The sequence below is a fragment of the Chinchilla lanigera genome, unplaced genomic scaffold (genome assembly GCF_000276665.1).
Source record: "Chinchilla lanigera isolate Chin_1 unplaced genomic scaffold, ChiLan1.0 scaffold00068, whole genome shotgun sequence".
Taxonomy (NCBI): Eukaryota; Metazoa; Chordata; class Mammalia; order Rodentia; family Chinchillidae; genus Chinchilla; species Chinchilla lanigera.
In genome coordinates, this window is record NW_004955469.1 from 10,858,908 (window position 1) to 10,881,775 (window position 22,868).

General features: G+C 54.5%; 1 protein-coding gene across 2 annotated transcripts in view; it reads left to right on the forward strand.

Annotated features, from left to right (window-relative positions):
• Positions 1 to 1,802: 1,802 nt before the first annotated feature.
• Fam179a (family with sequence similarity 179, member A) overlaps positions 1,803 to 22,868 on the forward strand; it is a 49,584-nt gene continuing 28,518 nt past the window's right edge. The window contains exons 1-8 of one of the 2 annotated variants that reach the window (XM_013522669.1): positions 1,803 to 2,032; positions 9,598 to 9,736; positions 11,678 to 11,791; positions 13,035 to 13,322; positions 14,000 to 14,211; positions 14,908 to 15,098; positions 18,993 to 19,039; positions 20,985 to 21,154. In XM_013522669.1, coding sequence (XP_013378123.1) covers positions 9,709 to 9,736; positions 11,678 to 11,791; positions 13,035 to 13,322; positions 14,000 to 14,211; positions 14,908 to 15,098; positions 18,993 to 19,039; positions 20,985 to 21,154 — 1,050 coding nt within the window. In that variant the 5' untranslated portion in view covers positions 1,803 to 2,032; positions 9,598 to 9,708. The remainder of the gene's footprint in view (positions 2,033 to 9,597; positions 9,737 to 11,677; positions 11,792 to 13,034; positions 13,323 to 13,999; positions 14,212 to 14,907; positions 15,099 to 18,992; positions 19,040 to 20,984; positions 21,155 to 22,868) is intronic. The other variant, XM_005400540.2, reaches the window with a different exon arrangement.

A 22,868-nucleotide genomic window follows, 5' to 3' on the forward strand; every position in this document is an offset into this window, starting at 1 on the left:
GGTGGTGAGAGGACCGGGACACCTTGGGTGAGTCACAGAGAAGCTTCGGGGCAGCCAGGCTCCCTTCCTGGCCAGCCCCTCCCTCCCCTGCAGGTTCCGGACTCTGCCACAGCTCACTGTCAAGGCCACAGTCACAGCTTAAACGTGAACCTGGCGAATGCCTGTGCTATACAGGGGTACCCTGAGTGTGCTTGCTTGCTTGCTTTCTTTCTTTCTTTCTTTCTTTCTTTCTTTCTTTCTTTCCTTCTTTTTCTTTCTTTCTTTCTCTCTCTCTTTCTTTCTTCTTTTTCTTTCTCCTTCCTTCCTTCCTTCCTTCCTTCCTTCCTTCCTTCCTTCTTTCCTTCCTTCCCCTCTTCTTCCCTGCCCTCCCTTCCCTTCCCCTTCCCTTTCTTCCCTTTCTTTCTTCTCTCTCTTTCTTTCTTTCTTTCTTTCTTTCTTTCTTTCTTTCTTTCTTTCTTTCTTTTTTCTTTCTTTTTTTAAAAAATTCTGTGGTACAGGGGTTGAACCCCAGGGCCGTGGGAACTGTGCCGCATCCCCAGCTCTTTTGTTTTTGAGGCAGGGTCTTGCTAAATTGCTACATTGGCCAGGCTGGGGTCACACTCCTGCTTCCGCCTCTCCTTGTGTGGGATTACACCGACCTGCGCCAGCTGCTGACTCCTGAGCCCGTTCTGAGGTTGCAGGGTGCGGGTCAGAGCCCGAGTTCCTCCCGGCTGTGCAAAGTACCTCCCCTTTTTAGGTGGCGCAGGCCCGGGCTCCTGCGGGCAACCTGCGCTTTCCCTGCGGCTCCGCACCTGGCACACAGTGTGACGGGGCGGCCCCCAGGGAAAGCTCCATGGTCCCAGGCGCAGAGCTCTGCGAGTGAACCAGGCGGCTGATAGCCTGAGTGGGAGGAGAGTGGAGCCGGGTTGGCCTGCGGGTCCAGGGCGAGCTTCCGCCTCAAGCCCCAGGAGCCCAGTAGGGCAGGGTTCTGGAAGCTTTGCCTCCTGCAGGAGGTGCACACACGCCCTTTCTGGACAGAGCTAAGGGACACCCACTGGTCCTGCTGGTCCAATTCCCCTCCTTTCTGGGTTTTCGCTGGTGGTGTGCCCACCTGTGACCTTGGCATTTTTCACACCCATCTTCCAGGGAAATTGAGTGCCACACACAAGATCTCTCCCCACAGGCCACTGCCCTGGGTCGGGTCTGGGGACAGGCCCGGCTGGAGGGCGCTCAGCAATGGGAGGCTGCTGTGCCCTCGCAGGTGGATCTGTCTCCTGCTCCGTACTACGCGGCCTTCCTCGGCCCCTTGTGGATCAAGTATTTGTGGGCAAGGCTTGGACGGCCTTCTTTGTGCTGGACAAATCACAAGGCTGTTCCAGAAACCCATTTAAGGCTGACAGCAACTCTTGTTGTCAGTAACCCATTTTACAGACGGGAAATGGAGGCTGAGAAAGGTTAAGTACTGGCCAGAGGGCCTAGTGCTGGACTCGGCCCTGCCTGGCTGCTCAGCCTGTTCACATTTCTGCCTCCTGGAGCAGTCTGGGAGCAGACCTGCATTGGGTTCAGAGGTCTCCCAACTAGGTTTCCCTCGCCCACAGCCCCTGCCCTGTGCCAGTCTGTACTTCCTTGCTGCGGTCACCGCACCATGTGCCTGGTGCTCCCTGTGGTGGTCATGGCCCTGAATGCCAAGTCAGCCACTGGAGTGCCCAGAGCCCTGGGGAGCCATGGGGACAGGAGGCCCAGGGGAAAAGCCTCCTGCTCCTCTCCATACACAGGGAGCCGCTCCTTCTGAGGGCTGAGAGCCGTTGCTATGCAGCTGTGTTTGTTCAAGGCAACCTTGCAGGGCATAGGAGTGCGCCAGCCACCGCTGTGGCTGCCCAGAACCCGCCCAACAAGAGGCTGCGGCCCACGGCTGTGAGGCTGGGCAGGGGCCAGGGCGGGCCGGGGGAGGGTCCTGTGCTTGCCTCCTGGGACCCGGCGGCAGCATTGTGTCTGGAGAGACTAAGTATCCTGGATTCCTCTGGTGACAGGGGTTTGGCCTCTGGACAGAGAGGTGAGAGGCATTGTGCACACCCAGCTGTTGGGGTGGGGGAGGCAGAATGGGAGGGCAGTCAGGACCACTGGGGCGCTGGGAGGGAAGAGAAAGACCTGACCTGGAGTAAGCACACAGGGCTCCCTGACAGAAAAGTCATGTCATGACGCAGAGGCTGCGTGACTGCAGGGAGCCCCTGCCCTTCTCTGAGCTTCCCTCGCCCACAGCCCCTCGCCCACAGCCCCTGCCTGGTGCCAGCTCTGAAGGAAAAGGTTGGACCTATGGCTCTTGAGGTGCTGCAAGCTGAGGATGGTCAGGCTGCCCTGGGCTGTCCTCTCCCCATGACTGTGTCACAGGGCCCTGGGAGTGCTGAGGGAGATACCATGCTTGGGTCTGGCATATCTGGGTAAGGTGCAGGTCTTGGAGGGTCTCTCTCTGGGTTTGAATTCTTGGGTTTTTTTTTTTGCTTTTGTTTTTGTTTTTGTTTTGTCTTTTTTTGAGACAGGGTCTTGATATGCAATTCAGGCTGACCTTGAGCTCACTTTGTAGCCTAGGCTGGTCTCGAACTCGCAGTGATCCTCCTGCCTCAGCCTCCTGAGTGCTGGGATTACAGGCAAGTGCCACCATTCCCAGTTGGCTTTGAATTCTGACACTGGCCTGTATCACTCTTATTAGCTATGTGGACTTGGGCTCTTTGCCTCTGTGAACCTCAGTTTCCCATCTGTAAAGTGGGGGTTCAGTAAAGCCTGTCTCACAGTTTCCATGGGGATGGGGACAGGATGGTGCACACCTGATGTGTTAGCCCATGTGCTAAGTGGAGCTCATGTCAATGCTGCGATCATCCCGGTGGAGATTATCCTGTTCCTTTCCAGAGCAGATTTTAGTCAGCCACCTCTGTAGGCCAAGGCCACATTGGCGGGGGGCCTGACCGGGCCCCTTCCCTGGGACCCTGTGGGAGGGGCCGGTCTGTGCTATGTAATGCCTCAGTGAAGGCTAGCAAGCAGACGGGTGCCTGGCCCACGTGGGGACATGAGGAACCCATGACTGGGTCCTGAGCGAGGAAGCCCCACATGGCTGTTCCTCCACCCTTGGGGACTCCTAGGATTGGCTCCATTTCTACCCTGGAGCCTGGGTTGCAGATTTGAGGGAGGGAGAGTGTCATGGACGATGACAGGCGGGGTGATGTCAGCCCCTCCCTCCCATTGCCTCCATCCTTGCAGGCGGAGAATGAACTGTTTATACAGAATAATTATGAAGTGACTGGGTGGCCACCACCCAAGTCAGGACACAGACTCACTGGCAGATCGAAGAGCCCACGCCATGGGCCCCATCCTTGTCATTCCCCTAGGGTGGCTCTCTCTCCTGATTCCCTTTTGATTTTCTCTAAGAGTTTTATCCCTGTATGCATTGCTCAGCACTCAGGATCATTTAGCCTTCCTTGAAGTTCATCTAAGTGGACTCCTACACTGCAGTGCTTTGGGTCTGGCTTCTTTCATTCACTAAAGATCTTGCCATGGGCATCTATGGTGTTCTACTAGGGCAGTAGTTGGTTTTTATTGCTGTGTCATATTCCACAGCATGAGCACACCACAGGGAATACCTCCGTGTCCCTGGTGGACATCTGCGCTGTTTCCAGATTTGGGCCGTACAGCCCATACAGCCGCTGGGATCGTACCTGTGCTTCTTTCCTGGATCACATGTATAAGACCTTTGCAAGAGTGGATACCAGGAGTGGAATTGCTGCCCATCTTGACTTGCACCGGGTTTTGGGGAGCAGCGATTGCCCCTCAATGTTCGCAGTTTCCTGGTTACAGGGAAGTTGGGCATCTGCCCTCAGCCTGCCTTCCTCCACACTTTTTGAGTTTTGGGTACCTCTGCCCTCTGCTCCGTCAGCCCCTCATTGTGCTCAACTGAACCCTATTTTTCTGTCCCCCCATTTCTCTGTCCCTCTCTCCGTTCCCCTTGGGAACTCAGGAACGCAGTACTCCTTCTTTGTCATTGATCTTCAAACTACAGACCTAGGTCCAAAGCAGCTGTGTGGAGGGCTGAGATTTCCAGATCTCTGGTTCTTGGCCTCACTCACATGTCTGTTGGGCTTCAGATTTCCCTTCTATAAAACAAGGACAGAAGAAAATGGCCCTCCAAGGAAGCCAGCTTGGTGTCCTAGGTGAAGCCTAGCAGGGATCCTGGAGAGGCACATGCGTGGCCCTGGCTCGTCCTCAGGGAGTTGACCTTCCTGTGGGCCTTTGGAAGGACAGGGCTGGAGCCTGACGTTCTCTGAGCTTCTCATGGGGCTCTTTGTCATGAATTCTGTCCTGGAGTGTGACAGTTATTCAGGTGCTAGAATCATGGTCAAAACTACTTTGTCAAGACATTGACTGGAAACGAGGTTTTATTTCTCCTCGGTCCCGTCTTACCCTCAGTATCTTTAAGTGTTCACAGGCTACCGTTTGAAGCTGTGAACCCAGCTACTGGAGTGGTCCTGGAACAGGCCGGCTGTGTGTATTTTGTTATAGCAGCTTGAACAGACTAATACTGCATGTGAGGCAGGCTCTCTGGGCCCCTGGTTAGTGCCTCATTTACCCTGAGGGGATTAGCTGACCTCAGTCCCACCTCCAGCTTAAATTTAATGATGAGAGAACCAGGTACAGGCAATTTTGTTCAATTAGTAGCATGCATTTGATTAATCTCTGATTTGTAGTGGTATCAACATGGTTTATACAACTAGGAGCAGGTTCAGAAGGTTTTGAACTTTGGATATTTATACGTAATTGTGTACCATTTGTCATGAGGGTCACAGCTTACTCATACAGCTCCTTTTGTGAATTAGAAAAAGATGTGTCATTTATCAGAAAGGGACTATAGTAAATGTACGAATTTGTAATGTCTGCAGTGTGAATGGCATCCCCTTAATTATATGCCCTTGTGCCATGCTCAGCCTGGATCATAAAACATGGTGGCTCTGCATGTCACTTACTTGATTCCTTTTAAAAAACAGTCTCAGTGCAATTTTTCCTCACTCATAGGCTTTCCCAGACCCTTTAGCCAAAGGTTCTCATATCAGAATTCCCTGGTTGGGTGTTGGGTCTGTACAAATACTCCGGCCCTAAACATACATGTATGCAGCCGTACTTGACTTCTTCCTGTCCACCCATTTCCCCTCCCCCTCCACTGAGCTGCTATTGGACACGGAGGTCACATTCCCCTGCTGTGCTGCATCAGGCTCTTGATCACTCACCTCACCCTGCCCTGGGAAGTCATTATTACCATGTTAACTGCCTCCGTAGAGATTGTCCTGGTAAGAAGGGCTCTCTTGGAGCATTTCCCAGCAAGGTGGCACTTGATCTAATGTTCTGAGTGTCCTGCCCAGCCTGCTCACTGCCCTCTGCTCACCCTGTTCACTTGGCCACTCAGCCTCAGCCAGGCTTTGGCAGCTTCTGGCCCTGAAGACTCTCAAAGGGAACAGTTCTCCCTCCCAGGACAGCTGGACACAGCAAGAGGATGGCTACACAAACAACTACTTTGTTGGCTGCGCCTTACTGAGCATTGCTAGGGGCCAGACTCAGGATTATACAGTTTTCCTGTTTTTTGAATACTCTAAGTAGTTTTGCGAGACAGATCTTATTATCTCCATTTTGCAGTTGAGCAGAGACGTTTAATAATGTGCCTGAGGTCAGTCAGTAGCCTCATCCATCTGTTGACTCCCGAATGCAGGCTCGAAACCCTTTGTGCTCAGCCCCCGAGCAGACACCCTCTATGCTGACTCTTCCATTTGGTGACTGTGGCCTGGTGCAGTTACTGAGCTCTCCGAGCCTCAGTTGTCTTGATCTATAAACTGAGGGCAATGACATCTACTGTGTTGCTCTACTTGGAAAGTTTAATGCCATATATTTGGAAGCAGGCAGGGCAGTGCCCGGCACATTGCAACAGGGAACTGAGAAATGTTCATTTCCTTCATGTAGTTTCTTTTCAGCAAGACTGATTGTGAAGGTGTGCTCCCATTTTTTTAACTCCTTCATGATACAGACCTGTATTGAGTTAGTACTATGTGCCAGGCACTTTGTATTTCTTTATATTCCTGTGCGCTGCTAGCTGACCCACACCTCATATTGTCTGGAGGACAGAGGGGTTACAGGGGTATTGACCCCGCCTGATCTCATGGTGATGGGAAGGTGGCATCTACAGCCAGAGGGGGGAGCTCCAGAGTTGGGGACACCATGGCGTGTGTGTTCTCTGTGCCCTGTTTTCCAGCTGGCCCATAAACTGCTCACAGCTGGAGCCAGAGCCTGAGTGAGTGGGGGCCTGGGATGTCCCCAAATGACAGCCATGGGTCTAAAAGACTAATGGTGGTTGTGGGCACTGAAACCCAGGTTGGTGAGATGACCCTGGGACCCAGGTCTAGAAGTGGAAGACTTTACCAGGACAAAGGTCATGGTAGAAATCAGCCCTGGCCGCAGCTACCAAAGATGGAGGGACCTGGGGAACTGAATAGAATCGTTTGCTTTCTCAGGCGTCAAAGGCCAGCCTCTGTGGCTGCTTCTGAACCTCTCTGGTTCACAGTCCTCCTCTCAAGCCCGGCAGGCAGGCAGAGGTGCCTCCAAGTCACCCACGGTGTCAAGGCTTCCAGCCTGGCTGTTTCCCACTTCCTGTCCTCTCCCTCCCACCTGGCCCTGTCCCCTCTGCAGTCAGCCCTGTTCCCCTGAGACCCTCCCCTCTCCAGCCTCCTTCTCCTATCAATATACGCTAGCACTTCCTTTAAGAAAGCAGAGACCAAACAACCAACAAACAATACACAGCTTCATCCACCCTCCATCCCTTTGCAGCTACTACCCTGTCCATCTCTCTCCTGCCGGTTTCACCCAAATTTCCAAGGGGTTGTCACACTTATGTGTCCACTTCTGACCTTCCTTCTTGACTTGCTCCTCAGTCAAGCGGGGAGAGACATGGAGCCCTGGGATGCTTTGTGACTCCCCTGGGAGATCCAGGGGAACCATCCAGAAAGCAGTTGGTCTGAGGCCAGAGAGGGAGGACCAGGATAGACAATAGGTTTGGAAATCTCCATAGATAGATAGTGATGGGAGCCTCACAGCAGATCCTGTCCCTGAGAGGACTTGGACACACGGGAGCACCCAGAGCCAGGGAGCAGCTGGGCAGAGACAGGCAGAGGGAGGGAGGCCATGAGGGACACGGAGCCAGGAGAGGCAGGGAAGCTGTGGGAGAAGAGAGCCTGGAAGTGTCACCTCACCAAAGGGCAGAAGTGGGGAGCCAGCTGGGTGTGACCACTTGAGAACTGAGTTCTGTGCATTTGGGGGCGGGACGTTGTGTGGCCAAGGAGCAGGTCTCCGCCACTCACAGCTCTCACACAGGACGTACTTGCTTGTCCGGAAGCAACCTTGGCAACCTCCTCGTGGGCCAGTTCCTGGAACATCCTGCTCTGTAGAACCCCTAGCGGAGTGATGGCAAACCTTTCAGATTGTTCAAGCAGCCCAATGTTCAAGTATGTCCTAGGGCCTGAGAGGTCAGAGTCCCTCCCGAAAGGGCTCTGCTTGATGAGGGCTTTGGCAAGCACTGGAGTGGCTCTGGGTTCCTTTCTGCACTGCTGGTGTCCCTAAGGCCCCGAGGAACTAGGGCTACCTTAGGGTATTGATGCTCTGACTCTGAGAACGCTGCAGGAGGGGGCAGCTTGTTCAGAAGGCCCATCATTGTACTGTAGTATCAATGGCCGTTGAATCTCCACATCTTTAGGCAACTCTAAATTGTCTCTTTAGCCTCCTAGAGAGGGAGTACTACGCCACACCTCCAACCCTAAATATTGCTTTTTTACCTATAACTTTCATAGGAAGTATATCCTCTGGTCAGAACTATGGGTAGCAGGTAGGACCTGCAGCTCCCATGCCTCCAAAGCCCTGGACTCCAGCTTATTGGCTTTAATTCACTATGGAACGTCCCTGCTGGGCCTTACTGACCATGTGAGCCTCTTCCTAAGCTGCTTGAGCTGGGCTTGGTTCCTGTGGAATAGAATCTCCCACCACCTTGTTTGAGAGTAGCACTGGTTCTCACAGACATTCACAGCTGCTTTTGACACCAGGTGGCCAAAGCCTTTTTATCCCAGTATTCACCAGACAGCAGGTTGCGTGAGGATGATTCTCTTCAGCCAGAGAACGCAAGTGGCTTGATGTGCTAAGTGGGGAGACTGGAACAAGACTGGGCCAGGACTGGGCTGGGTTGAGCATAACCCGTTTGGCCAGAGGGTTGCTAGGTGATGCTCTGTCTTCTGGGGCCAACTAGGGGCTGGGCCAGGCTGACTTTCAGGCAAAGACAAGTTTCTCAGTTCCCAAGTTGGAATCTATTGCTCAACAACAGGGAGTTGACACAGTATGCTGACCTCTACCTGGGTGGTACCTGAAGGCAGGTGCTCTCTGTATAGAAATTAGGAGATGTGGCCTGGCTTTACTCTAATTTTACTGATAATCAGCCTTGGCTGTCCACGTTCCCACTTCATCATAAAATTATGTGAAGTGACAGTGACCTATGCCACAGGAAATTGGAGTCATGTCAAGGGCAAGAGCTCACGGCTGACCTCAAAGGTGCAAAGGAGGCTGGGAAGAGGCCTGGGGTGGTCAGATCTGGGTAGCAAGACCAGATGTGGGTGAGAGGGCCAAAAGAGTTATGTGTTCAGTAAGATAAGAGTGAGGGCTGAGAACATGAGGATTGAGACAGACACAACCCAAAAAAACCAGGAGAACCGGTGTGTTACTTTTGTTCTTATGACAAAAGACCTGAAAGGAAAACTTTATAGGAAGAAAATGGGTTTTGGCTTGAAGTGTCAGGGGTTCCAGTCCATAGTGAGTGGACTCCATGTTTCTCTGCCTGAGGTGTGGCAGAACATCGTGGTTGAAGGGTGTGTGGGACAGGGCTTTTCCTAGCAGCCAGAAAGAGAGGAAGGGGCTGGGAATGAGACCTAGCCTTCAGAGGCACCCCCCGTCCAGTGACCCACTTCCTCCCGGGCACCATCTCCTGAGAGCCGCTCAGTTCTGAACTCATCAATGCATGAACTCACTGATGAGGACAGCGCCCTCCTGATCCGGTTACCTCTTTAGACCTCACCTTGGAGCACTGCTGCACTGAGGAGCAGTGCATGAGTGCATGATTCTTTGGGGGATACTTCATATTTAAACCAGAGCAGTCAGTTTCTGGGGAGACCCCACCACTGAGGTGATGAGGATGAGCACAGAAGTTCAACACTCACCATGAGCTTTCAGAGCAGCTGGTGGAGTGAAGGGCTTTTGAAGAAAATAGGAACGAATGAAAAAGTGTTCAGAGTCTCACCTTCCCTGAGACCCCTGAAGGATCCATCTGCAAGTGACAAAGTATGGCAGGCTGCTTGGGTTTTTCTGACATTCTTGATTATGAAAGGTCAAGTGGTTTTGGGACATGGAGCTTGTGATGTCTGAGAAAGTTTGGGTGTCAGAAAAGACATCTCTGTATCCTTGGGCCCTGTGGCAGACTTGTCACTGCAGCTATGTTAGCTGCTCTGGGCTTTCTGGGTGGTGGTTTAAAGTATTTGTTGCTCATTTGTACCCCAGGTCCCTGGATGTCACAGGTCAGAACCCTCTGGACCTCCAAGGCCTGTGCTCAGGGCCCAGGAATCGCTGCTGTCTCCAGACAGCCTCGTGGGCACCTTCTTTCTCCAGGGCATGGGTTCCCGTGACGATGTCCCCCCAGGTAAGGGGCACTAGGGGGCATGCTTCCTAGTATTTTACAGAGTGGGGCCTCCCGTGGATTCTCTGTCTGGGAGATGTGGCCAGGGGCTGTGCCTTTTCACCACTTTCAGCTCTTGCCGTGTGGACGGACCTTGGGCCTCCTGCTTGGCAGGCTGGGTGGCTGTCTGGAAGAGAGGGCTCAGACTGTCCTGGGCACTCACCTGAGCTTTGCCGTGACTCTGAGGTGCAGTGGGGTGTCTCCTTGGGGCTGACACTGCCCTGTGGCTCTGCAGGGGTGTGGGCTGGCCCCTTGCCAAATGTAGATGACCTGTTTCCTTAGCTGCCCAGGTAGGGGAGCAAGAACTCAATGCAGGGGCTGGGGGTCCAGTCCTGGTTCTGTCTTTGGGGAACCAGCTCTGAGCCTCAGTTTCCAGCTCTAGGAGGACTGGCTCTGCCCCAGATAGACTGGATGCTTATGAGGTCAGAGTTGTTTAACCCCCAAGGACCTAGGAGAGGGACCAGATGACCTTTGCAAGGAAGATAGAGAACCAGGATGGCCAGAGCAGGGCAGCTCGGCGGCAGGGCCCATGCTCAGACAGACACCCTGGGCTCTGATGCGTTCTTATGAAAGCGTCAGACCACGTCAGACCGCCTCAGCTTTACACTGCAGTGGAGAAGTGAGAGATGCTGAGGGCTCGAGAAAAATCTACAAGTCTAGAAGTAGAATGAGGGTGTTGTTTGAATTCTGTGTTCAACCGCTTTGCTTTACTGGTGGAGGGACTGAGACTCAGGTTAGCTGATTTCCTTGAGCTCACACAGTGACAGAAATGGGAACCTAGATTTCTGAGTGCTGGTCTCGGGGCCTTCTCCTGGGGATGAAGATGTGTGTGGGGTTCTCTGGGTGGGAGGTTAAGGCCCCATGGTGGTTCTGAGGTGCCTTGGGAGGGGCAGTGCCATGAGGGAGCAGGGCTGACGTGTAAGTGCCTGCTGCAAGGTGGGTACCGAGGAAGCCACAAGGCAGGATGGAAGCTCCTGAGGAGGAGAGTGCCACGGGGAGGTGTGGCTGGGTGTGGGGCCATAGAAGGGGGCGGCCTCTTAAAGGAGTGAGGCCTTAGTTGAGCTGTCTCTCGGCCCTTGCCCGGCTCTGCTCCTGTCTCAGCCCAGGCACCCCTCCCTCAGGGAGCTCTTCACTGCTCCTGCCCGTGACTAGGGCTCCCAGGCCTCCCACTGCCACTGCTCGCTCACTCATCACTGTGTCCTCCACCAGCCTTTGGGCCTCCATGAAGGCTGAGTCGGCTTTGCTCAGCCTGTGTGTCCGGGTGTGGGGGGCCAGAATCCCTGCACAGAGCAGGCGTTAGTGAACGTCTGCGGGGTGACGAAGGATGCCGTCAGAGCCTGGGGAGCTCAGAGGGAAGAGGGAAGATCTGTAGGCTGCGCTGATGCAGAACTTGGTGGCCAGGTAACGGAATGCTCTGTGTCAGCGTCATCGTCAGACTCCCTGGGCAGGCTGTTGCCTGAAGCAGGTGGCAGTGAGGAAGTGGCTCAGGGACAGCCGTGAGTGTGAGACGCATGGTGACAGAGGCTACGGCTGTGCACGACAGGGGTCAATGTCATTGGGGGAGGCCCGAGGGGACCCCATGTGGGGGAGAACAAAGGCCTGGCCTGGGGTTTGGAGCAAGCCTAGGGGGTAGAAAGCAGGCAGAGAGGCAGCAAGCGAGTGGGGGAGGAGAGGGAGCTAGGCCAAGAGGCTGGCAGCAGGGTAGGTGGGGTCCTGTGGGGAGGGCAGCACTGCCTGGTCAGTCTCCCACCGGTAGGCCAGGCTCCTGAGTCAGGGCTGGGCCGTCACATGCCCTTAGCACTTCAGGCAGGGCCTTCAAGGCCAAAGGACTCAGGAATTGGGGATGGTGTTCTCAGTTCAGGCCTTAGACGACTCTAAAGCGTGTCTCTCCTCTTCTGTCCCCAGCCAAGGTTCTGGCTCCGGTGGCCGTGTACTGTGGGAGCGTCCCTAGGACCAGGGCTGGGCCCCGCGTGCCCCTGCCTGCAGGCATCAGCGCTACTCTGCCAGCTTACAGCCCAGGTGAGATGGGAGGGCGTGGCCTGGTGGTCTGGCCACACTAAGTGGCCTTGGAGGACTTTGGTGGAGGTTGGAAGACTCCTCCTGACAGCTGCCCAGTCAGGGCCACTGACCACAGGACAGAGCTTGGGCCTCGGCCTGGCAGGGGGAAGTGAAGGTGTTGGGATGGATGCCCAGGGTGTTGTCAAGCTACAGTGGGTGGTTTTTGTTTATTTTGTTTTGAGGTGGGGTCTTGCTGTGTTCCCCAGGCTGGCCCAGGACCACTGGGTTCAAGGGTCCTCCTACCTCAGCCTCTCAAGGGCTGGGACTATAAGTGTGTATCACTGTGTGGGTATTATTTTTACTGTGGCCCTGGCTGCAAATGCCTTTTGGTTTTCGCACAGGTTCTTTCAGCTCTGGACCTCAAGGGATGGGGCTGCCAGGCATGGACACCAGGAATGGAGGGCTGGCTCTTTTGGGAAACTGGGGGAGCCCCACAAGCCCCATGAGGACAGGGCCTTGCTCTGTGGGGTCTGTGTCTCAGGACCTGGGAGAGGATCAGGCCCTGGGTAGCGGAGATGGGCCCTGCTATTGTGTCGGCGCTGCTATTGCGTCAGCCCGGCTGTGACACTTTTCTCGTCTCCACCCTAGCTTCTCCACCACCTTCTGCTCCAGCTTCCATCTGCAGACTTTTTTCAGCAGAGCTCCATCCCTTACTCCGGATGGGGAATCTGAGGGTTCTGTTGGGCCAGCTCCCTTACAGGCCTGCGGCTGACCCAGAGCTTGGCTCCGCTTGTGTTGTGAGGCAGCTGTAGTCTGTTATCTGCGGCTCAGGTGCTGGGGCTTCACACCCAGACTGCATGAATAATTGGTGGACTCCTGTCCACCTCTGGGCATGACTTGTTGCCAGTCACCTAACTGCCGGGCTGTGGTTGGTGCGCATCAGTGCTGGAGGGACCTGCATGCGTTTCCTGGAGGTGGGTGGATGTGGCCTTGGGCAGATGGGCTCCCCTTCCTCAGGATTTGTGGTCCCTCATCTGTGCTGTGCTAGTGCTGCATATTGATTCCCTTTTCTGTTCCCTGAGTGTCCTGTGACACAGGTCTTGCTCAGGCCAGGTGCTTCATAGACACTGCTGAATGTGTAAGTTGCCCTCTGGAGGAACTGGAATGCCAAGTGACTGTGCCATGGAAGCAATGCCAATGAATTTACCAGTACTTGTGCTACTGTAGGCTAAGTGCCAAGTTAATATATCTCTGCCCCCCTCAGCCTCCATCCAGCCTGCACCAAGTGTCCTGCTGAGCAATGAGAAGCCATCGCAGCCCTTGAGTGGATGTGGGGACCCAGGCAGCGTCACACTGGCTGGCCCTTTGAAGGGCTGGCATATCGGGAATGGCCACCCCAGGGACCTTGCAGCTCTGTCTTGGGGGCCTCGCCCCCAGGTGTCTGTCACCTTGCTGGAGTCAGAGGCCAACAGTGTGGCCAGGGACACCACCCAGATCAAGGACAAACTCAAGAAAAGGAGGCTGTCGGAGGGCATGGCAGCATCTTTGCGAGGTGAGCCCTGGTCCCTGGCGCCTGCCATCCCCCCGCCCCAAGGTCAGGGCCCTTGGGCCCCTAGGCTGTGAGGATCAGCAGGTGTTCCAGCAACTTGCTGGGGTTGGCTTCTGTGTACCTGCCATGGGGTGCTGCTGTGCAGGGTGGGACGGGGCAGGGGCCAGGGAAGATGTCCACCGGACACAGAAAGTATTACCCTAAGGGTTGCAAGTATAGCTCTGTCTTTCAGGCTGTGATAGGAGTGCCAACACAGCTATACTTCATTAACTGCAAGTAGAGGAGGAACAGAAGGAATTGATTGGCCCTCATCCCATGCCAGGCACTGGCTTGGCATTTTATAAGTGGTGTCACTGAGTCTCTGTGAATATCCCATTTCACAGAGGAACATGTGGTGTCAGACAGACAGTGACGTGCCCAAGGTCATATGGCTTCTATCTAGGGCCAGAACTTGCTGTCCTTAGTCCCAAGCCGAGAACTGGTTTTGTTTCCCTTCCTACCCCACTGCCTCGGAATTGTAAATGGGTGGCTTTCATTGCGAGAGGATGGTCAGCACCATCAGTCTGCTGATGGAGTGGGGCTGGGGTCATCCATTCTGCCTTAGAACGCCAGGCTTGGGTGTAGCCGCCACTCTCCATTCCCTTTGGACTAACTCATTCCCCTTCTCCACCCCTGTGCAGCCTCTCTGGATCTTGGGGGAGGCCCCAAAGGAGTCCCTTTGCGGAGCACCGTCCCCCGCACCACCTCCCAGAGACTGCTGAGGGTGCCCAGGCCGATGCCTCCCATCCAGAGCATCCCTACCACCCCTGAAGCCAGTGGAGCCAAAGAGAAGGGCCTGGACCTTCCCGGGAGCAGGCAGGGTGCCCAGGAGCTGAGCGCTGGCACTCAGGGGGTAAGGTGGTTCCACGGTCTTTCCTGCAGCTGTCCTCTGTCTGTCTACCCTTTCCATCCAAACCCCTGCTCCTGTACCTTGAGCATCCCCGCAGGTGTGCTGGATGCTGTCCTCAAGGATGGCAGTAACACTGGAAGAGGTCTCACCTTCCCTCACCCCTCAGCACACAAAACCTTCATAGCTGACCCGGAAGCTCTGGAGGGGCAGAGGCCACATGACCCCTGGAGTCGGTGGTCTCCAGGCCTTCCTTGGTCTTAGTATGCTGGAGTTCTGCCTAATGTCTGGCCCTCTCCTTTAGGGTGTATGGCAGTGGGGAAAGAAAGCTGGGCTGAGGTTGAATTTGGGCTCTGCCCCTCACTGGCTGTGTGGGTTGCCTCTCCTTGGGCTTTAGTTTGCCCATCTATTAAAACAGAGGTTTGGATCAGATATTTCTGAGAGTCCTTCCAGCTCTGACATTCTAGGTTATTTCTGAAATGAGAACGACAACAACAAAAACAAGTAGTAATTATAATAATAAGAAAGCTTGCCAGGTGTCTCAGCTGGAGTGCTGTGGATACACTGAGCTTTCTGGGGGTCCCTGTGCGGCTGAAAAGGGAAACCAGAAGGCACCTCCCGGCAGTTGGCCCCAGCCTGTGAGGGCTTGGAGCGGAGCATCGGAGTGGGAGGCTGCCGTGAACCAGAGCCCTCCGCTCCCAGGTGCAGATTTCCCGGCAATACCTGCACTGCAATGACGAGAAGATGCAGAAGTCACTGGGAGGCATCGTGATCCCCCCCATCCCAAAGGCAGGAGTGTCCGTGGGGACCTCTTCCAGCAGGCCTGGCCCTCTTCCCAGCCCCTTGGCTCCGGGCCACGATGTCCTCACGGGAACAAGGCCTCCCCCCACACGGTAAGAGCCCCGTGCCAAGCCTTGCTGTGTTTTCTCCCCCACCCCCAAGACCCACTGGGGCTGCTCATGTGCCTGGGCACAACTCTGGGATGGCAGCATGTGGGAGGCAGAGGTGGAGGCTGCAGCATTGCTGCCAGTCTCTGATCATGAGCTCCAGCAGGCTGGGTATGAGGGCGTGACAATGTCTCAGGCCTCTCTCCTCTCCCTTTTCTTGATGTCTGTGGTTGCTGTAATGATGAATAAAATACAAATTATTTTGGAGTATGACTGAACTCATGATAGCTCTTTGTTGTTATATATTTTCTTTTTCTTTTCTTCTTTTTTTGGAGACAGGGTCTCACTATGCAGTTCAGGCTGGTCTTGGGCTCACTTTGTAGCCCAGGCTGGTCTTGAACTTGCAACGATCCTCCTGCCTCAGCCTCCCGAGTGCTGGGATTACAGGCGTGCGCCACCACACCTAGCCTTTTTTTTTTTTATGTGTTTTCTTAATTGTTGGATACTAGAAGTATAGCCCTTATTGTGTTGGTGGGGTGTAGTCCATAAACCTTTGAATTTAAAAAGGTGTCTTCATACCCCCAAAAGGCGGGGACTCAGAAGGGTAAGGGAGCGCTATACTGCGATGAATCTGGGTTTATGGCTCATCAGTAGGATAGAGAGTATGCCCTACATCCCTGTCAATCTGAACAGACACTAGAGCAAATGTGTGTGCGTGAGTATATGTGTGCCTGTGTGTGTGTGTATGTCTTTACGGGTCTATGTGTGTACCTCTGTATGTGTCCGTGTGTGCATGTGTACATGTTCATGTGCAGCTAGAAATGCCTGCGTGTGTCTGTATCTGTGTCTGTGTATGTTGTATGTGTCTCAGTGCAGGCATATTTGTGTGTGAGTGTGTGCTCACAGCCCATGGGCCCAGCTCATGCAGTCAGTCAGGTCCTACCGTGACTTCCTCCTTTCTGTTTCTTCCGCCTGATGTTCTGAATTCTCCCATCTCCCTAAGCCTCCTCACTGGCGTCTCCCGTGCTGCCTTCTCTTCTGCCGGTACTCACACTCCCACATCTCTCCCGCCCTGGTGGGGCGTGGTTACCTGTCCACGTACTTGCTCCTGGATGTGAGTCCTCCACTTGATTTGTACCATCAGCCTCCTCAGACTGCTGTCTGCTCCACTGACCCCCCCTCGCTCTCCATGGCCTCTTCCGCCCTCTGCACAGTATTATCAAGGGTTACAATGACTCTCTGGTCTTTTCTCTTATCTCCTTACTCTTGACTTTCTTTTTCATTGATTGGATCACTGACAGCCCTTGAACTTTGGTATGCTAGATCTTGACCTGCCAGGGCTTCTCCTGCGTGTCCTCTTTCATCCATCTGTTAAGCCTGGCTGTTCCTGCACTTGGTTCCCAGGCCTGCCTCATTTTCACCTTGGGGCCTCATCTGTGTGTGTGGCCTCCAGGTCACACGAGTCTGGGTGTCCTTACATCTCCTGCCCTGGCCCTGCCATCTTCCCAGGGGTCCCTGCTGCAGCTGGGTATTTCCGGCTCCTCCTGACTTGAGTGTGAGAGGGAGGCAGGGAGGATGTGCCAGGGTTATGGCCAGAGGCGCCCTGAACTACCGGCTCCTGGGACCTTTTATTCCACCAAGATGAGGGGGTCTGGGACGTTTCCTCCTGGTGCCGCCTGCTGCTGATTGCCACGTCCCCTCAAGTCTGCTGCAACAGCAACAACACAAGAGCTCCCACCCTGGTCTCGCTCCTGCCCTCTCATCTCTCTTATTGGCTCCTTCTTGACTCCCCGCAACCCCTCCTAATCTGCTGTCCGTGCCCTTTGCTCTCCATTCTCTTCCATTCTCCATCCCTCCCGCCTGTTCTTCTCTGACTCTCCTGCCGTTCTCTTCTCCTGTGCTGCCTTTAAGATGATTTTCTTTGGTCTGAACCTCAGCCCTCCCTCCTCTGCTGCACTGCGGAAACCTTACCCCTCCGCGCTTGTGCTGTCTGTGGGACGGGAAGGTCGTGTCCCCGACGGTGCTGCCCCTTGCCCATCTCTGCTGTCCAGCACCACTCTTTCACTCCTTACTCTGCACATTCCACTGCTACTGTCCTGCTCCTTTCATTATGTTACTTAAATAACAAATTTTGGCTTTGTAAATTTTTTCGTATTTGCATATTTTATTTATCTCATTTAAACCTCATTCTACTCCTTAACTTGGAGCATTGCAGAGCAGAGACTATATCTCAAAGTCTCTGTGGCTCCCTGGCATGGGTTATCATTATTATTATTATTATTATTAGTTTTGTTTTGCCTTTTGAGACAGGGTCTTGCTATGTAGTTCAGGCTGGCCTTGAACTCACTATGCATCTCATGCTGGCCTCAAGCTCATGATAATCCTCCTGCCTCAGCCTCCAGAGTGTTGGGATGGGATTACAGGTGTGCACCACCATGCCTGGCCCTTTGGCATGGTTTAGTTACATAATAAACACCTGCCCCATGCTGCTGGGTTGGGACTGGGATTTCTCATCAGAGACTCTGTGAGTCTCTACAGCAAATGGATGGGAAGGAGGCTCCACTGCCATGTCATTCATTCACCCATCCACCTACATGGGCTCTTAATTACCTACTTAGAAACAAAGGTGAGTGGGACAGAGCATATGAGCTCCAGAGAGTTGATTTCAGCAGCCACAGGGTGGTGTGGCGGTACGTTCTGGGATGAAGGCCGGGGCAGGACTTGAGAGGGGAGAAGCTGGAGGTGCCTGAACAGGGCGGAGGCAGAAGCTGGGGTCTTCAAGAGGGTGAACAGGGGAGGGAGCAGGGGCAGCCAGGCACAGACTGGGTGTGTGTCAGAGAGGGGAGCTAAGCCCTGTGCTGGATGGGTGCTGGAACCCCGTGTGGAGACAGGGAGTGGGGAGCAGACTGGAGCTGGGGACAGTGGGGCGGCTGCTCTCAGGTGGGTCCAGCTTGTGGTGCCCTGGGACATGCCCCACTGCGCTGTGTGGCCTAGGGTTGGTGGGAAAGGGAAGATGGCGTGGCAGGAAGGAGAAGGAACTAGGACGCTGTGTGTTGAGGGACCCTGGTGGGCAGGGTCTATCCTGGCTTCGGTCCTTCCTGCTATGGGGTCTCTAGCAAGGAGAAGGTGAAGGAAGCAGCGCTAGGTCCTCTGAGACACCTGTATTGCCCATTCTCCTGCCTACCCTGGGCTGGGTCTGTCTGCTGAGAATCCATCGAAGGCCAGACGTATCCCAGTCTGCTGGTGGTGGCTGACTACCCTGCCAGCCCCAGTGGGTCCTGATGACTGGTGAGCAGAAAGTCCTATTGGCTACAGCACAGCTGGCTTCCCTGGGACTCTAACCTGCGTGAGAGCAAGAACTGCGTTCTGTCAGATGGATGCTGCATTGCCAGTGTTGCAACAGTGTTTGGCACGTAGTAGCTGTTCAGCAATTGTCTGGCACATAGTAGGTCTTCAGTAAATATCTGTTGAATGAGTAAAGAGCACTTTCCATTTTAAAAATGGAAATCAAAACTAGGGTCAGGAATGTTCCCATCTTCCCTTCCTGTGGCTGATCAAATTTGAACTTCTAGTACAAAAAAATGACAATTTTCAGTTACAGCAAAAGGACCTAAACCCTTCAGATTTTCCTGAAGGATGGCAGAGGCGGGGAGGAATATTTGGGGACCACTGAGCTCTCCTGGGTAGGGGTGTTTATAGCACTTGAGCTCTGAGCTGGGGGACAATTTACCCTCCTGCTGCAGCTGCTGCCCTGCTGCCCTGTGGCCCGGGAAGCCACCACGGGGGTGGGGGGCCGTCACTGTGTGGGTGCCGCTGCTTCAAGCCACCCAGGGGCCCCCTCCTCCCCAGCACCTGTGCTTGGCATCTCTCACCCTGCTACTTTTCCTCTGTTCTTTTAAGACTGCTTCAGGAGAGTGGGCCTCAAGAGAAGACCCCTAAATCTTCAGGTACGTGTTCTCTGCAGGCAGTGCCCCACACGGAGTTTTGAGTCTTCTGTTCCCGGGCAGGGGTGCGCAGGGGAGCCTGAGGGCCCTCTGAGCCCCTCCCCTCACAGACAGGGAAGCTGAGGTCACCTGTGGCCCCAGGTGGCAGGGTGGCAGGGAAGGAGCAGTGGCGGTGGCAGCAGCTCTGCCAGGCATGTTGACTCACTCTGGCTCGCGTAGCTTGTGGAGGCCCAGACAGGAGGGACTGCGCTGTCCTGTTTGACAGATGAAGGGCGGCTGAGGCCCAGGGAGGGGTGCGTCATCCCTGCTCCCTGTCAGACCTGCCCTGGGGGTGATACTCGGTGATACTCGGTGCTGTGGCCCCTTGCTCTGTTTAAAGCTCTGGGCAGAGTGAGAAATTAAACCACAGCCCACAAACCCTGCCGTCTGTGGGTCCCAGCAGGTCTAGTCAGGGGAACAGGGCCAACTCCAGGATGAACGTGAGGAGAAGGGCAGGGCAGGGGGCGTTCAGAGGCAGGGAGAAGGAGGGGAGAGGGGCCTGTTTTAGGGCCTGAGGACCCAGCGCTGTGGGGAGGGACAGGGAGCCAGCCGCGCTGTGGCTGTGGGGTGGGAAGCGAGGCCCAGCGCTCTGGCAGGCTGGGTGAGTGGCCGCCCTGGGCGGTGGGTGGCAGTGGCAGCTGCTGACCAGCAGGAGGTGACTGGCTTTCTGGCCCCCTTGCTAATGGGCTCAGCAGGTGAGCAAGCAGCCGGCCCTTCTCCAAGAAGCCCGGGACAGGACGCTGAGTTGGGCTGTGAGACAGCCCTGGCACCAAACCTGGTGGCAGCTGCTTCTCCCCTGACCTCTGGCTGGCAGTGGCGGGTGACCCCAGGTGACACATGAGCTACCCTTGTGACTGCTGACATGGGGGTTTGGGCCAGGAGACCCCATCACTGGGGGCCTTGGAAGGCTGCTCAGACAGACTTTCCTAGGTGTCTCTTAGGGGCGTAGGTAAGAATGTGACTACAAGATAGCAAAGTCCTTAGGGGACGTTCTCTGACTCCCCAGCCTGTCACCTGGGGGTGAGAGCATATGATCTGTGTCACGTGCCAAACACACAGTTAGCTGCGGCTGAGGGGACTCCGTACCTTGTGGCATTCCTGCAGACCTCATCCTGCCCCATTGTCCCCTGGATACGAGTGCCCTCTGCCCTGCCTTTTACTTTTGAGTCCCTCTTCCCTCTTCCTGCTTGGCCCCGATCCTTCCCCTGCCCCAAGGTAAGCAGGTGAGCAAGGTAAGCAGAGCACTGTACAGAAGCCCTCTGATGCCCTCTGCAGCTGGGGGCAGCTCTGCACGGGCCACCATCCCAGGGGCCCTGCTCTGCAGGTTCTCCCAAGGACAGGGAGCTTTAAACCTGGTGACCAGGAGGAAATCAAGGAATCATTTTCCACCCTGTCTCCATAATAATAAATATACTTTAAATCCACTGATTGGGAATATATGGAGTGACAAAAAGATGCTATGGATTTGATATGTTTTGGAGGTGAACTTGTAGTTTTTCAATCACAAGGGCATCTGAAGGTCATTGGATCTCAGCTTTGCCATCTGTGAGATGAACAGACTGACCATCATAGTTAGTTCTCTGGCCTCTTCCAGCTCTGCTCTATGGGTATAAAATGGTCATGGGCTCGTTGTATTTGTTTCTCTTCCTGACCCTGTTTCCTGCCCAACCCTTATTTTAGAATAAGGTGTGAAGTACTTATAGAATGAGTGAATGAGTGCATGAATAAATGAATGAATGGAGGATGACATGATTTCCCAGTATCCTTTGCAAAGCTGCTCTGTAGAGTGAATCTAACTTCCTCCATCAAGGCAGTGTTGGGCAGGAGAACGGAGGGTGGAGGACTTGGGCAGTGAAGTCATACCAGCCACAGAGTGTCCTCAGCTCCATCTCTGCTTTTGACTCCTCAGAGCCCAAACCTTTGGCCCCACCCATCAGAGACAGGTCTGCCACTGCGGCCTCCAAGAAGTCCCTGGCCTCCTCCCAGTCTGCTCCTGTGCTGACAACCTTCTCCTTCGGCCATGCCAAAGAAGCCCAACCCTTGCCAAAAGCAGAAGACCAGAAGGAAGCCAGCACCAAGGTATCTGAGCAGTGAGAGGAGGAGGAGATCAGGTGGAAGTGGACCACCAGTTGATTGAAAGCAAGTGTAGAGCCAGCAGATGGGAGAGAGTGCAGAGGCCGGGAGAGCTGAGGGCTGCGGCCTGTCCAGGTCTGGTGGAGGGCTGAGGAGCGGAAGATAAACAAGGCCGGGCAGTGAGGGCAGAGACTGGGTGAAGGAAAGAGTCCAGGGGGCTGCTGAGGGGCAGGGGTGGGGAGGAGGAAGCACAGAGGAAGGTCACATGTGGGCCAGAAGGAAGCAGGATGTGAGGGAGAAGACGGAGGGCTTAGGTGAACCAAGCTGAGTAATATGAGCTGAGCCCCAATATAGCAACGCAGAAGCAGCTGACTTGGGCTGCCGGGCCGGAGGCTGTGCTGGACAGGCTGACAGATTCTTTGCTTTTATAAGGTGACCTTGGGGAGGTGGCTTCTCTTTCCTAGTTGGGATGAGTTTAGTAAAACTTGAAATCGGGACTTATTCTTTGACACAGAGTTGTCACAGTTCAGCTCAGTGAACTACCTTGAGGGCTACTCCATGTAGGTACTGGGTGACACGGGACCCGGTGAGCACCGTGGGAAGGGCCAGGCCACAGAAGGTCAACAGTCCTGATAATTCCATGCAGCGAGATGTTTCATCCCCTGCCTCGCCTCAGTGGCTCACTCTTGGTCTCTCTACCAGCTGTGCCACTGAAAATCACTATCCTCTGCAGTACCCCAATTCCATAGGTCCCCTGTGCTCCCCACTATCTCCTGTCCTTCTGACTCAGTCTACCCGATGCTCTAACCCCAGCTTTTGAGCACTTTCTTGCACCAACAACATTCTCCTTGAAATTGGGTCATGCCTCTCATTGCTTCTTTCATTTTAAGCACAGGACAAAACCCAAACAAATATACTGTATGGATATCTCTTCCCATCTCTTTGAACACCCGCCCCTTGGGCGAGTCCTTGCTGCCCCGCAGAAACTGCCTGCACTGAGGTCACCAGTGCCCTTTACCTTCCACATGACAGTCACATCTCAGCTCTACCTTGACCCAGAGGCAGCTTTTGACTCAGCTTGGGGGCTGCCCCCCTTGAAATCTCCATGCAGGGGTGGAGGTTCTCTGTCTGCATCAAAGGCAGCTTCTTCCCTGCCTTTCTTGCTGTCTCTTCTTCCGAATTCTAGGGGCCAAGTCCCCAGCAGCATGGTCCTTTGGCCCCAGGTCTATTATATCCCCCCAGCAGGCCTCCTCTGGCCCCTGACACGAGGTGTCATGGGATTGCTAAACTCCCTTGCCAACTCACACGTTCTTCTGGCCCCCGACTCACTTACTCAGCTCCACTCCACACCTGCACTCCCCTATCTCATGATATTTCCAACCTTCCTTGCCTCAAACACAGCTCCTGGGTCCTCCCTGTCAGTGAGGAGCAGGGAAAGGCAGCTCCACCCTTCTAGTTACAGGACCCCAAATCCCAGCCCATCCTGACCCCTTTCTCCCTGACACCTCATGTATCAGTAAAGATGGGAAACACTGTTGGGTCCACTGTCCCCACTCTACTGTCCTGTTCCAGGCCGCTCACCTCTTGCTTGAGTGCTCAGTTGTCTCCTAGCTACTGTGCCTGCTCCACCTGCAGCAACCTTCAATCTCCATCCCAGCCGGCCTGATCCTGGGGAAATGGAAGCCAGAGGTTCTGTGTCTGTCAAAGATGGTGCTGCTGA